The sequence below is a fragment of the Syngnathoides biaculeatus genome, chromosome 8, assembly GCF_019802595.1.
Source record: "Syngnathoides biaculeatus isolate LvHL_M chromosome 8, ASM1980259v1, whole genome shotgun sequence".
Lineage (NCBI taxonomy): Eukaryota > Metazoa > Chordata > Actinopteri > Syngnathiformes > Syngnathidae > Syngnathoides > Syngnathoides biaculeatus.
The window spans coordinates 18,810,889-18,825,270 of NC_084647.1; the positions used below are offsets into that span (position 1 = coordinate 18,810,889).

The following is a 14,382-nucleotide window of genomic DNA, read 5'->3' on the forward strand; positions in this document are numbered from 1 at the left end:
CAAATGTTCCTTCAAAACCATCTACATATCATCCTCGTGGATACGGGAATGATGTACTGGAGCTTCCACTTGGATATGAAACCCTTTTGATTTTATGATATACGACTGAGGTAGCCGAGGTCACACCCAGACACGGTACCAACTTGTCAGATTTGATCAGTGGCTGGGAGTCAAGAAGTACAAATACTTTATTCCTGTAAATCAGGGGATGTGCTTATTTCTTTTCTGATTACCTTTAACGTCTACAACCTACAGTGTACATTTGAAATGGGATTGTGGGAAGTGGAGGAAAAGTGGACTAGCTAAGGAAGGAATCAGCGCAACTACCACCTACTGAATTTGATGGGCGAGAATGGCTGATGCAATGGAGCTTTCGACTGGTGATCTTCAGCTCTGCCCCCCCTTAGCTACAGTTGCCACGCCCCACAATCTTCCAAAATGGCGACTGAACATAACAGGTTTGAACTGGATTATCTATCGCGTATTCCAGATAATATTGGGGTATGTTTTCTGCCAAATGCGTCAGACTTGTCCAAGAGAGTTCGACAGAGAGGTCTCAACTATTTCACGCAAGATTATGTACACAGAATTAAGATTTTGGACAGAACAGGACGCAATGTCAGAGTTACAGCGAAACGTTGGCTATCGATGCTAAAATGTTTGACGCCTCACAAACTTCATATTGAAATCCAGCAGGATAAAATTGTGGAATCGTACTGCGCATATAAAGCAGGGTGAGTACTTTTTACTTGGAAAGATCACGAGTAATATCATTGTAGTCTTTATAAGTGCGTGGGTGTATTCATTTGACTTGGCTCGTAATGGAACCCGGTGGTCTGTCTTAAAAGTCCGATGTGATACAAATCGGCAAATAGACGTTTCTCTTGCATGACATTGCTCATTTACGTATCACATGTCACTTTTCCAAGCGCATGCGACCGATAACCAGCATTGCTTGTGGGACACGGCGACAAGAAGGGTGTGTCAAGCCAGGAGTTAAGACAATTGGGCTATAATTGTACGAATGATTGACAGGTCGGAAAGGTCCATTAATCTATTGGAAAAAAAAGAGAACAAAATATTCAAACTTGTAAATATATTGTTAAATATTCAAATAAATATCAAAAGCCCTTTCTCAGTGTTGTTTTTGTTGTTTACAGCTTGAAGTATGTTGAAAGGAAAACATAACCTCAATGTCACTGTCCTATTTGGCTTTACTTTCTACTTGTTCCATTTCACGAAAGCTTGTTTTTCTCCACTTTTTGGCAGAAACGAAGTCATGTTCTACTGCTGAGCACAAAATAACTTTTTTTTTTCCTCTGGTGAAAGAAGCGAGCCTACTCTTTCTTTCGGTAGGTTGATTGCTTACATTGTCACCGAACAATATTCTGTGTGTTCTGAAAGATCATACAAAACAATTCTGAAATATCTGGCCAAATGGAGAAATTCTATTCCAACTGGCCTGTTTTTATTTTTTTATTTTTATGAGGCCAGTGCTATTCATACACCAGAGGTGCACCCACTAATACAAGTTGCGTTGCCTGGATACACCAACTTACTCCCGTTGTGTAATTCTGTGCATTTACTGCGACTTCACTATCACACAATGTTGTTGTTTGATTGCTCTTTTATGGCCAGAAATGTCCGATACACAATGAAAGCCCAAACTATAAGATGACCTCAAGGAAATTACTTTTGGCTGCAACAAGCCGGGGCCCCTTTTCTCCTTGTGTTGTCAACTGAATCAAAGCGGCAGTGCAGGACCTTGGAAGCGCGTCCCGCCAAGGCTCCGGCACTCCATTAAGTTGGCCTTGTGCGTATGGCAGAGGTGGAATGGGGTGCCATTCCTTTATGATCGCAGGCTAAACAAGTAATGCAACATGTCGAGGGCGGCGTTTTCCGAAAGAAAAGTCTCAAAGGACACGCACTGTGCATGTTTTGCAGAATTCAAAAGAGTTTCCCCATTTGTCCAAACAAAACAGTGTGTTACAGTGAAGAAAATGAGTATTTGAACACCCTGCTTTTTTCCAAGTTCTCCCGCTTAGAAATTATGGAGGGGTCTGAAAATTTCATCAAAGGTGCACGTCCAAAGTAAGAGAGATAATCTACACAAATCCATAAATCAAAATGTATTCTTTTTTTAAAGATTAAATTTGTGTGATACAGTTGCAAATAAGTATTTGAACACCTGTCTATCAGCTAGAATTCTGACCCTCAAACAACTGTTAGTCCGCCATTAAAAGTTCACGTCCACTCCATGTATTATCCTGAATCAGATGGACCTTTGTGAGGTCGTTCAATGCATAAAAACACCTTTCCACCCCATAAAAATCAGTAAGACTCAAACTTGTAACATGGACAAGAACAAAGAGCTGTTCAAAGACACCAGAGAAAAAATGTACAACTCTACACGACTGGAAAGGGCTACGGAGTAATTGCCAAGCAGCTTTGTGAAAAAAGCTCCACTGGTGGAGCAATCATTAGAAAATGGAAGAAGCTAAAGATGACGGTCAATCTCAACTGGAGTGGAGCCCCATGCAAGACCCTCATGGGGTCTCAATGATCCTTAGAAAAGTGATTACTCAGCCCAGGACAACACGACAGGACTTGGTCAATGACCTGAAAAGAGCTGGGACCACTGTTGCCAAGGTGACTGTTGGTAATACACTAAGACGTCATGGCAGGAAATCAGAAGGTTCCCCTGCTTAAACCAGCACATGTCAAGACCCGTCTTAAGTTTACCAATGTCCATTTGGATGATACGGAGGAGTCATGGGAGAAGGTTTTGTGGTCAGATGAGACCAAAATGGAACTTTTTGGTCATAACTCCACTAACCGTGTTTGGAGGAATACGAATGATGAGATCCATCCCAAGAACACCATCCCTACTGTGAAGAATGGGGGTGGTAGCATCATGCTTTGGGAGTGTTTTTCTGTACATGGGACAGGATGACTGCACTGTACTAAGGAGAGGATGACCGCAGCCGTGTATCTTGAGATTTTGGGGAACAACCTCTTTCCCTCAGTCAGCGCATTGAGGATGGGTCGTGGCTGGTTCTTTCAACATGACAATGGCCAAAACAAGGGATATTGGAACAAGGTGAGGGCTGCTGCTACTGGACCAAAGTGGAAAGAAAAAAAAAATCTAGACATTTTCACTCATGGAGGCAGCGCCTCATCACCGAGCTGGAAAATTACATTTGTCGACGACTGCATCGTATCAACAAAACCTTCTGCCTGTCAACGTTTGAGGATGCACTGCTGCTGCACTTTTAACACCATGGATGGAATGGTGGTGGGAGAGTGGGAGAACGGCGGGGGCGGTGATGGTTTGGGTCTCATGCAATTGAGCCACCTGCTCGCCAAGCCCTCCTCCGGAGCTGTGAAGGAAAAATTGCAAGTGTTTTCACTGCTGGAATTCCATGTGTCCATTAGCGTAGCAGATCTGTGTATGTGGCGTGCGGCAGACAAACTAGTTCTTTAAAAGCCATGAGGGAGTCAATTTTATATGATACGATCTTTGTGATATCACGATGGATGATCCTGAAATTATACACTAGCTGTATAGCTGAGCAGCTTTGTTTCCAAAAATAGTATTTTTCTCATTGCTTTAAAGAGTCAAAGAGTTAATTAATTGCAATTAATACATTTCTATAGTTTTATTTTACATATACAGTCTGTTAAAAGATTGTACTGTATTAAATAGTTGATTCATTATTTTGTAAAATAACTGGTTAACTGATCCATCTAAATATATGTATAATACAATAGAAATAGTACAAAAATGTTTTTATTAAATGTATCCATCCATCCATTTTCTTTGCCGCTTATCCTCACAAGGAGTGCTGGAGCCTATCCCACCTGTCAACGGACAGGAGGCGGGGTACACCGTGAACTGGTTTCCAGCCAATCGCAGGGCACATGGAGACAAACAGCTGCACTTACAATCACACCTATGGGCAATTTAGAGTGTCCAATTAATGTTACATGTTTTTGGGATGTAGGAGGAAACCGGAGTGCCCCCTGGTCTGGTATTAAAGCTCGGACCTCACAACTGTGCCAACGCTTTACCAGCTGAACCACCGTGCGGCCCCTAATTGTATCCATTTGATTAAATAATTTGATAATAATAATGCAATGAATAAGACCATTTGAAAATAAAAAAAAAACATTATTTGATAAAATAATAAACATCCCCATGTAATACATATCTTTTATTTTGTGTGCTCATCCATAAATGACTAGGCTCATCTGTACATTTTATAAATCAAATGTGCCCCTCGAGCCCAAAATTATGCCCACCCCTGTTGTACAATGAAAGCAAAAGCTAATTTGCGCCGGTAGTTCAGAGTGCTTCCTTCCTTATCTGTAATTACACTTTCTTGACACAGGACTTGTCTTAGATAGTAACTAAAAATAAATCCCACCACCAGCCAAGAAAATATTGCTGGCAATGGCGCAGCGTTTCCTGTAAGCGCTCATGAAAAAGTTAACAGGGCTTTATAGGCGCGCTCGACCCAATTTTTCCGGGAATACACGATAGCCTTCGGCGCTGTGATGATAACCAGGGTTCGTGTCATGTCCGGATTTCATGAAAATGGAAAATGGTCGGACGTATGTGTGTCTAAGTGATTATAATTGACAGAGACAAATTAGAGTTAGATTGCCACAAATGTCAGTCATGCTTTTTTTTTTTTTTTTTTTTATGGTCAAGTTGTGAGACTGCAAAAACTGGAAGTATTAAAACCAGGATTACATTACTTTATCGAAGAAAAATTCTCTCAACAGAAGAGGAAGTCTTCACCGTCTACTTACTGTAGACCTGCAGGTGTCCCTTGAAAGCCGTCCCTCCCCTCGGGTTCTCAGCTTTGCACTCGTACGTCCCGGAGTCCTCCAGCTGGATGTTGGGGATCTCCAGGACGGCTTGGGACTTGCGGAGTCTGGCCTTTTTCGGGATATTGCCGTTGAGCTTTCTCCATGTGATTGTGGGCACCGGACTGTGAGGAGAAATTCAAATATTTGTACTGACCTTGTCGCTCATTTCTGATTTGAAGGGTTTTTGTGCATTCATCACTTTTAAATGTTTGCAAACCACAAAGATAACATCATTGATGTACAAAATACAGTTTCTAAATATTATTTCATTTAAAAAAAGCTATCTGGCCCCTAAACCTAATCGGTGGTTGTGCCGCCCTTGCTAACTAAAATCAAAGTTTGCTGTAACTGTTGGTGAGTTTTTCGTGTCGCTGTGGAGGACTTTTGGGCCACCCTCCTTTCAGGAATTGTTGATTTATTCAATCATATTGCATGTTTTTCAAGCATGAACTGCTCATTTCAGGTCACACCCCTGCATCTGAACTGAATTTAAGTCTGGACTTGAACCCAAGAGTGCGTGAGCTCCAGGGCACAAACTGATGGCTGCACGTTTGCCTCCAGGCTTTTCTGGTCGAGACCAGAATTCATTGGTTTTATTAATCACAGTAAGTCGACCAGGTCCTGAATTACCTGACCATCAAAAATGCCACCAACATGTTTGACTGTGTTTAATTTTTGCAGCAAATTTTGTCTCGCCGGTCAATAGAATATTTCTACAATGTTCGAGACGATCAAGTTTATCAAGTTATCTATAATCCTGGAAAATGCGAGACAAGCCTTTAGGCCACTTTATATTCGCCGACATTACCCGCATTGTATCACATGACCTTCGCAGGCCTCTGCGTAGCTTGTGCATAGCTTGCCTCGCACACGGCGGGGGCGGGAAAGCTCATCTCTCTTTATTGCCGCATTTTAGTCGCATTCTGTGATGACGTACTCACTGTTCCTCCCGGCTCCACATATCACCTACATCGTCGCCTTCTCGATTGGTTTTGCAGTATAATCAAATGTATCATCTGGTCATTTAGGTCCATTTGTTCAACCAGACATGCTTCCGCGGTCGCCATTGTTTTTGCTTTGTTCCTTGTAACTGAAAGGAAAGTAAAAACGCCTCCCGGAAATGATCAAAATGTTCTGAGGAGATGCCAAGCTGAGGTGCCCTTGCCAATACCAGCCGTAGCAACTCCTCTGACTTGGAGAAGAGCTGCAGTGCATTTTCAAAACGGAGCGTGTGGGTTGCTCTCAAGTATAAAGGCAAACCACGCGCAGGAGAGCCGCAGTCACATCGGTGTGGTCGCCGCTCGCTCCGGTATAAAGAAGCCTTCAGTCTTGCTTTTTAACCGCAAATGGATTTTGGGTCACCACGGTAGAGCAAATGGGTACAGCGTCAGTCTCACAGTTATGATGACAGGGGTTCAAATACTGGCTGTGCCAGTGTGGCGTTTGCATGTTCTCCCCGTGCCTGCGTTGGTTTTCTCCAGGCACTTCAGTTTCCTCCAACATCCCGAAAACATGGCTTCACTGGAGACTCTAAATTTCCCCAAGGTGTGATTGTGACTGTTGTCTGTCTTCATGTGCCCTGTGATTGGCTGGCAAACAGTTCAGGGTGGACCCCGCCTCCTGCCCGATGACAGCTGGGATAGGCTCCAACACTCTTGCGACCCTCGTGAGGACAAGTGGCTCAGAAAATGGATGAATGAGTGAATGACCAGTTGCTGTCACTATCACACCTTGGGGCAATTTAGAGTGTCCAATTAATGTTACATGTTTTTGGGACGAGGGAGGAAACCGGAGTGCCTGGAGAAAACCTACGCAGGCTCGGGGAAAACATGCAAACTCCACACGGGCGGGGTCAGGATTGAACCCTGGACCTTAAAACTGTGAGGCCAACACTTTGAAGCTGCACCACCTTGCTGCCTCTGTTTCACATTCATTTTTGAATATCTTTGGATTTTGAACATGACACGATTCTTCGAGTGATCTGGTAACCCGTTTTACTTTGTCTGACAGGCAATATTCATGATATGTCTTGGTTCAACAAGTTTGGCCATGGATAGGAAAAGAGAAATTGAACTCAAATATAGAAAAAAAAAAAAACAAAAAACAGGTTAATCCCAGATAACTCATGATCAAACAATGAGGAGCAATTACTTTTTGGCGTGGGACAAGAGAGGTTTTGATTTTTTTCTGGGTTTTTGTAATTACATTTACATGTTTCTTGTGAGCTATTAAAATCTGAATGATCTGAGAGAGCTTACTATGAAAAAATATGCGTAAAAACATCCCTTTTTCACTCCATGTGTACACAAATAGTGTATACGATGAGCACATCTCATGTGTGTAAGGAACAACAACCGCTTGTCCACTGATTGCCCGATTGGAAACGAAGTGATGGATGAGCCGACTCTCTCAACGCGTACGCTGTCACTCCTGCTCTTGTATGACAACGAGATGTGACGGCTTCTCGAGCGGCAGAAATGCGACGCCGCACCAACCTCCAGCGAGCACATCAATCACCGAGGCGAGACGGAAGTGCATCACATCCCTCAGTCTCAGAGTCTTTGCGGAATCACAAGGACATCAAATGTTTTATTGTTATTTTTTTTTAGTGCTTTATTTTTTTTTATACTCAAAAAGATCTTCAGATAGTTTTGTGCTTGGTTCAAAAAGGACTTAAGCATCAAAGCTCACCCACCTCAACCTTAAATCCATCCATCCATCCATCTATTATCTACTGCTTTTCCGGGTCGGGTTGCGGTTGAAGTAGCTTCAGTAGAGAAGCCCAGACTTCCCTTTCCCCAGCCACTTCTTCCAGCTCTTCCGGAGGGATCCAGAGGCATTCCCAAGACAGCCGAGAGACATAGTCTCTCCAGAGTGTCCTGGGTCGTCCTCGGGGTCTCTTTCCGGTGGGACGTGCCCGGAACACATCACCAGGGAGGCGGCCGGGAGGCATCCGGATCAGATGCCGCAGCCACCTCATCTGGCTCCTCTCAATGTGGGGGAGTAGCAGCTTGACATTGAGCCCCTCCCGGGTGACCGATGGTGCATAATGTGATCCAATACAAAGAAGGATTAGTGTTAGATTTTGCAGGTTTTGGGTTGGGGAGCTCGACTTAACGATAGGGAGATTGTGGTTCTGATTAAAGAATGGGATGAAACGTTGGTGTTAATATTGAGCTAGGAACATCAGATAAGTGCGAACCAGAACTCTAACCTTGTTTATTGGAAGCTCTTTAGGGGGAAGAGTTCTTGAGTTGGATTTCGGCAAGGACTTAGGTTTGGGGGTTAGGACTAGGCCTATGGTTTAAGGGTTGGGGTTACTGTAAGGTTTAAGAAACAAGAGTGGCTGAGGTTGTCTTACACGTTTTGGGTTAGGTGTCAAGAGTTGAGTTAGGATTTAGGATGAGAGTAATAGGGAGTTGTGGTTGGAATTAGGGGGTTAGGATTAGGTTCAGGTTTAGTATAGGAGGTTCAGTTAGGGAGTTTTAGTGAGGGCTGGTTAAGGGGCAAATGTTTAGATTAGTTATGGCTTTGGAGTTAAGAAACAAGTTCAGTGGTAGGCGGTAGATTTAGGGATGGGTTAGCGGTTCAGTTGAAGGATTAACACTAGAGTTGAGTTGTATGCAATGTAAAATGTTGTTGAACTCAACTGAACTAACAAACATTTGCCAAAAACTGGACAAAAGAGTCCAGGGCGCCACTAAAATTGTGTTACGTGCTCAAGATGATAAGGTGTTACACTCTATTAAGTCACTTCATTTATTCCCGTGCATGTGACATCCCTATTAGCATTCTGTACAATTGTTGCGCCCTCCTTCGGAAATTGCTTCGTGATTAAGGCTGAGGATCGACTCCGTGGCAGACCGCCAGTGAAGGATGGCTTTGATTCATGTCATTAAGATCCATGCATTGTCTCGCCGGCACTCTTATTTTTTTTGTCCAGAAACATCCGTCTCTCCGACACATTAAGGGGCCGCCTCAAGAGCGCAACTCGCTTTTATAACAAGCCACTCCACTCCGGCCTGCTACTTAACGCGAAGGGCCTCGCCATTCTGGTCCCCCCCACTCACCCCCCCATAGCTGAACGAGCAGCTGCCAGGATTTGTAGAGTTTGATTCCCCCTGGGCTCAGTTAAACTAAAAAGTGAGTGGGCTGCTGTATGGCATTTTCGGCGGAAGTATCCAAAACGTTTCAGGGCCTGAGTAGAAGGAAGTAGAGAGATGGAAACTCTCTGAACAAACGCTACTTTCTCTTGGAATGGGAAAAAAAAATAGCGATTCGACATTCATCCATCCATCACTCCTACTGCGTATCCTGTTCAGAAGCTGATGTCTATTCCACTTGACTGCACACTACACATCGGAATGGTCGGCTTTCAACTGTAGCGCGCATATAGAAAAAATATTCACACTCACATTTACAGTGATACATTTACAAAATACCGTAATTTCCGGCCTACATGCCGCGACTTTTTTCCACACGCTTGCAACCCTGCGGGTTATGCAGTGATGCAGCTAATTTGTGCATTTTTTCTAAGGGCCGCAAGGAGCACTCGAAAGGAAAAGGTAAGAATGAGACCGGTGGAATATATGTGTCGAGGAAGTGCCTTTTACCGGCCCTGTTAGCGCTGTGCTAGCGTGTTGCTGCGGTGTGACTGGTATGTCTCAGTGATATTTACTGGCATATTTTATTTTGACCGGCCCTGTTAGCGTTAGCGTGGCGCTAGCGTTAGAGCTAGCTTTAGTGCGGTGCTAGCGTTAGCCTAGCGTTAGCGGTGCGCTAGCATTACACTCTTTCTGTGTACAGTCTTTCGTTGTAAATATCTTGTGTTTCGATGTGGGTTTCAATGTGGGCATTTGGGGCTTTTATACAGCTGCGGCGTATGTTTGTACCAGATGGTATTTCCTTTACAAATGTCCTCGATGGGTGCGCTTTGAAGGCCGGGAATTACGGTAATAGCGGTCCAGTGTGACTTACCAGATTAATCCACATTTTCAGTATATATTTTTTCTTGCTCCATGTCAAACAAGTTACCAGTAGGTGCAGAATGCTGGGTCTTGTTGGTTTTCTGAGAATCTACTGCACCTACTGGCAACTAGCAATAAAAATTAGACTGAAAACGTAGATTAATCTAGTCAGTCACATTGGAGTCCCATTATTTTGACCACTACTGTAAGGTTGTGGTCGAGTACAGCGTGTTTTGACTCCATGCAGTGTGCAATAAAATAGCAAGACTTTCTGCTGCTCAGTGTGAAAAAGATTCTCAGACAAAAAAAGTGGAGAATTTTTTTGGCTTTGTTCTGGGTTCTCCTCGATTCATCTATCACTGAGTGTCTTGAATCTGGGTGGGGTGTGATGAAAGTCAAATACTATTTAGCAAAATCTCTAAACAGTAGTTGAAAACATGAAACATGGAGAGGAATAGGTTGCATTCTGGGGCTGGTTTGGCGCATCCAGAACAGGGAAGTCGATATTGTGTACATGACATATGATGCTTGGTAGAGTTCTGGGACTTATTCAACACATCCAGAACAGGGTGTCGTAAATCTATATCGTGAACGATGACATTCTGAGTGAAATGTGTCCCCCGAGGCCAAACACAGAGGACCCTCGCCAATGTAGCCGGGCTCACAGTATTTTTTTAATTCTCATTTTTATAAACACAGCATGATGTCTTCAGCAACCAGGCCAATCCTGTCCACTGCCTCTGTGCTCTGGTTGCCAACCTCCATTGGGATCAACTGGAAAACCAAAGGCCATCTCTAACTTAATTCCCGGCATTATTCTTAGGACCGGCACTTCCTAAAGAGTCCACATTGATATGTCATCTGTCTCAACTAACTGGAAATGGCTATCTGATGGAAAGTTATCACGCAAAATTGAGTTTATTGAAGAGAGCGCCGGGCCGAGCAGCTGTTCGTCTACTTCCGTCGGAATTTTCAGTCCCTTGCGCGATGACGTTTGGGAAGTAACTTGATGTAATGAGCCACGTTGATTGAGATCCAGGTAAACTGCGATGAGGTTTTCAGTGATTTATTTTAGATTAGAGACACCGGATGACAGACACCCATGAATAATTCATCGTGACTAATTATAAACATAATGGAGTGTGTGATGCAAGTTATTTATTTATTTATTTATTTATTTTTTACAAAGGAAAATCACTTTTCTCTCGAGAAGAAGAAAAATGCGTTGCAGCGTGTTTTTGTTTTACAGTTTTTTTCAAATGTTGTTAGACTGACTATAAATCTCAGTTTCAGTTTTCAGCCAAGTATTAAACATCTGTCGCCAATGAAAATAAACAAACATCTGCCTCCATTATTAAAGGTAGCAATTTACTTCCATATGTAGTGCCGAGATATAGCAATTACTGAACCATATTTTGATTTGATTAGACAAGCAATGTGCTTTTAATTCATATCCCAACCCTGTAATATTCAAATTTTGCGATTGTAATTGTTTCTGCTTTGATTCAGTCAGAAAAAACAATACTTTTCCTTCTAACGACAATTGTTTTTACCCTTCAGTCTTGTGACATTGCAGGAAAAAAAATTATTGTTGTAATTTACCGTAATTCGCGGCCTACAGAGCGCACCTGGTTATAAGGCTCGGTACACAGAAAGAGTTTAAGGCTAGCGTGGCGCTAGTGTTAGCGTGGGGCTAGCGCCGCATCATTGCATAAACCGCAGGGTTGAAAGCGTGTGAAAAAAGTTGCGGCTTGTAGGCCGGAAATTACGGTAGTACTACTTCTGAAATGTAAAATCAGAGGCAGGTTTTCGTGGTGCGAAGGCAAAAAGTTGGAGGACCCAAATCCAGAATTTACGTTTGAGAAGCAATTCCAAGAAGTGGATAAACTTAGCTTGTAGCCCTTTTCTCTACGTTATTATCAGTGCATTATCCAAGTCTAGTACTACTAGCCATACTTAAAATAAATTCCAATTTGCAAGACAAATACCAAAGCTATTGCTCATAGTTATGACATTGGCCACATAAAATTACCGTAGTTTTTCGAAAATAATGAAAATAAAATAACCTTCCAAAAATATTTTCAAAAAGTTAATAGAGCGCATTATATTTAGATATGGATGAAAAATAAAAAACACTATATATATATATATATATATATATATATATATATATTATATATACATACACACATACGTACATAGATTGGTAAAAAAAAAAAAAAGGTATACGTATACATTTCGATATGATATTCGATGTCTTATGTTACACATTTATATGTATTACGGTAATGTGCGCCCCCAACCTGAACTCTATGACCTCCTCGGATTTTACGATCGTTAGCGTAGCATGTTTGTTGCTACTGCACCAAAGCCCGTGAGTTCATTTTAACTTAAACTAAAACTAAAAATGTCGACTACAACGGCTAGTTGTTCAGCTGCTTTTAAAAGAAATATGTCATCACTCGTGTGGATGACGCCGCAAACCCGGAAGTAGCGCGATAGTCCGAAACAACAATGGGTCAATTACTTTAGGTGGGTATCAAAACTACGTGAGCTCAAATGACGTGATTAATAAATGCGTCATGGGCACGTTAAAAAAGGGAGTGCACACACAATTGAAATGGTCACCTTTTTAAAAAAATGTGCACATTATGGTTGTTTCTACGTAGTTTGGGCTCACGTAGTTTTGATAGCCAGCTGACACCATCATGAAAGATGCTACGGATTGGATTGAATAAAGGGGTAGAGGCTGCGCTGCGCAACCCAAACTCTTGGGATTAAAAAAATGTTTCCTCACAAACGTTGTACGGACATTTTTTTTGAAAAACAATACAAGTACAAACCTAAAAAAACATAAATACAACTCATTCCTGATATTCTGAGCACATGGGTAGCGCGCATTGAACATTGGTAAAAGGCTTTTCCTGATTTTTTAGGTCAACTTTGGGGGTGCGCATTATACTTCAGGACGCATTAAACTTGAGAAATTACGGTACTACTTTATTCACTGGTTAAATTGCCATTTTTTTTCCCAAGCCAGAAACGATAACTTTCTACAGAATGTATTCTTGTAATCATTTGATTTTATTCAAGCTGCATTATTGACCTGGCCCCAATGAGCCTTTATTGGTTTTCACCCAAAATGAACCCCCAAAAAATAAATAAATAAATAACCACACCAAGCCAGCCTCCCTGGACGAGCTAATAATAAGTTCTCAGCATTTCCGACAGCTAGTGCCGCGCTAACTTTAGTAAGTGTGCTAAGTGCTTTTGGAATGCACTCTCTGCGGACGCTCCCTCCTGGCAGACGACTATTACAATGTCATTTATTTTCCGTGCCAATATAACCTTGTCTTGCTGCTTTTCATTCATTCAACACAAAGCCAGAAAACACACACACATACACGTTATGTTTTATTCCTTGGGGTGCCTACACCAACCATCTAACAAACACATACACACACTTCTCCTCAGTCTCTCAACATCCTGCCTGAAGAAGTCATGTAATGGAATAAAGACGTTTAAAGAGGACAAGAGAACACTGGGAATATTAACTGAGCAGCGAAACACTGGGAATATTAACTAAGATGGGCTTTTTTCTTTTTTTATTTTGTAATCATCCGCCGCAGCCGTATATTCATGTGACAAATATCCTTGTTTACTTACTTGCCCAGAGCGAAGCACTCTAGTCTGACGGTGACGCCCCTGGCAGCCAGCACGGAGGTCGGGAAGTGCACCTCAATTTTGGGCTCGTATTCACCCATGACACCTGGAAAAGGTTGTGGGAGAGGGAAAAAAACGGGTATTAAAGAGATCGCCTGTGTTCCGAATCATCCCCCTCTACCCGCTATATAATAACCTACGGAGCGAGTTCACAATTTTGTACAGCTGTACGTATGTATGTGAGTATAGACCATTTCATATATGAGTCTAAACAATTGTATAATGTTTGTAAACAGTAGGGGCCAGGGTCAATCATCTTAACGGAAAGCCTGGGGATAAAAAAACATCCATCATTAGGTTTATGGAAGAAAAGTCCTCACAGGCACATATGAGACATCTGTATTGTTAAAAAAAAAGCGTTGTCCTTGAGTAAAAACACAAGGGCTGCTTGCTAACGTCAGCTGTACAGCACACCATCCATCTCAGCGTCAAGAGCACATTTGGGCCATTAATCAGAGGAACAGAAAAGTCAATTAATTAGCAATGCCCTCAATGATCATGTTAAGTATGTCTGAATTTCTGCCCGGTCTATTTATGAATCAACTTCTCTGTGGAGATGTAAATTATGGCCAGCCAATCCATTCCATTTGAAGTCATCTACCTTAAAGACCAAGTGTCATCCCTATAAACATTCTAAAATTGATATTGAATTGAAAAAGACACATAACATTATTCACTTCAATGTCGATACAAAAAAATAAATATGAGCGGAGAGCAAAGTTGCAGAAGTGTCATTCGACATCCAAGTGGTCGCCATATGGCTGCATCTCCTGCCCGTGATGTCACCCCGGATATTCATCATTGAATACTATGGGAC

General features: G+C 42.3%; 1 protein-coding gene across 7 annotated transcripts in view; it reads right to left on the reverse strand.

The window, feature by feature from the left end:
• Positions 1-14,382, reverse strand: part of cntn5 (contactin 5) — a 129,181-nt gene that overhangs the window by 43,046 nt on the left and 71,753 nt on the right. For all 7 annotated transcript variants that reach the window (XM_061828054.1, XM_061828052.1, XM_061828053.1 and 4 more), the window contains 2 exons: positions 13,509-13,611; positions 4,816-4,997 (listed from right to left, as the gene is read on the reverse strand). In XM_061828054.1, coding sequence (XP_061684038.1) covers positions 4,816-4,997; positions 13,509-13,611 — 285 coding nt within the window. The remainder of the gene's footprint in view (positions 1-4,815; positions 4,998-13,508; positions 13,612-14,382) is intronic.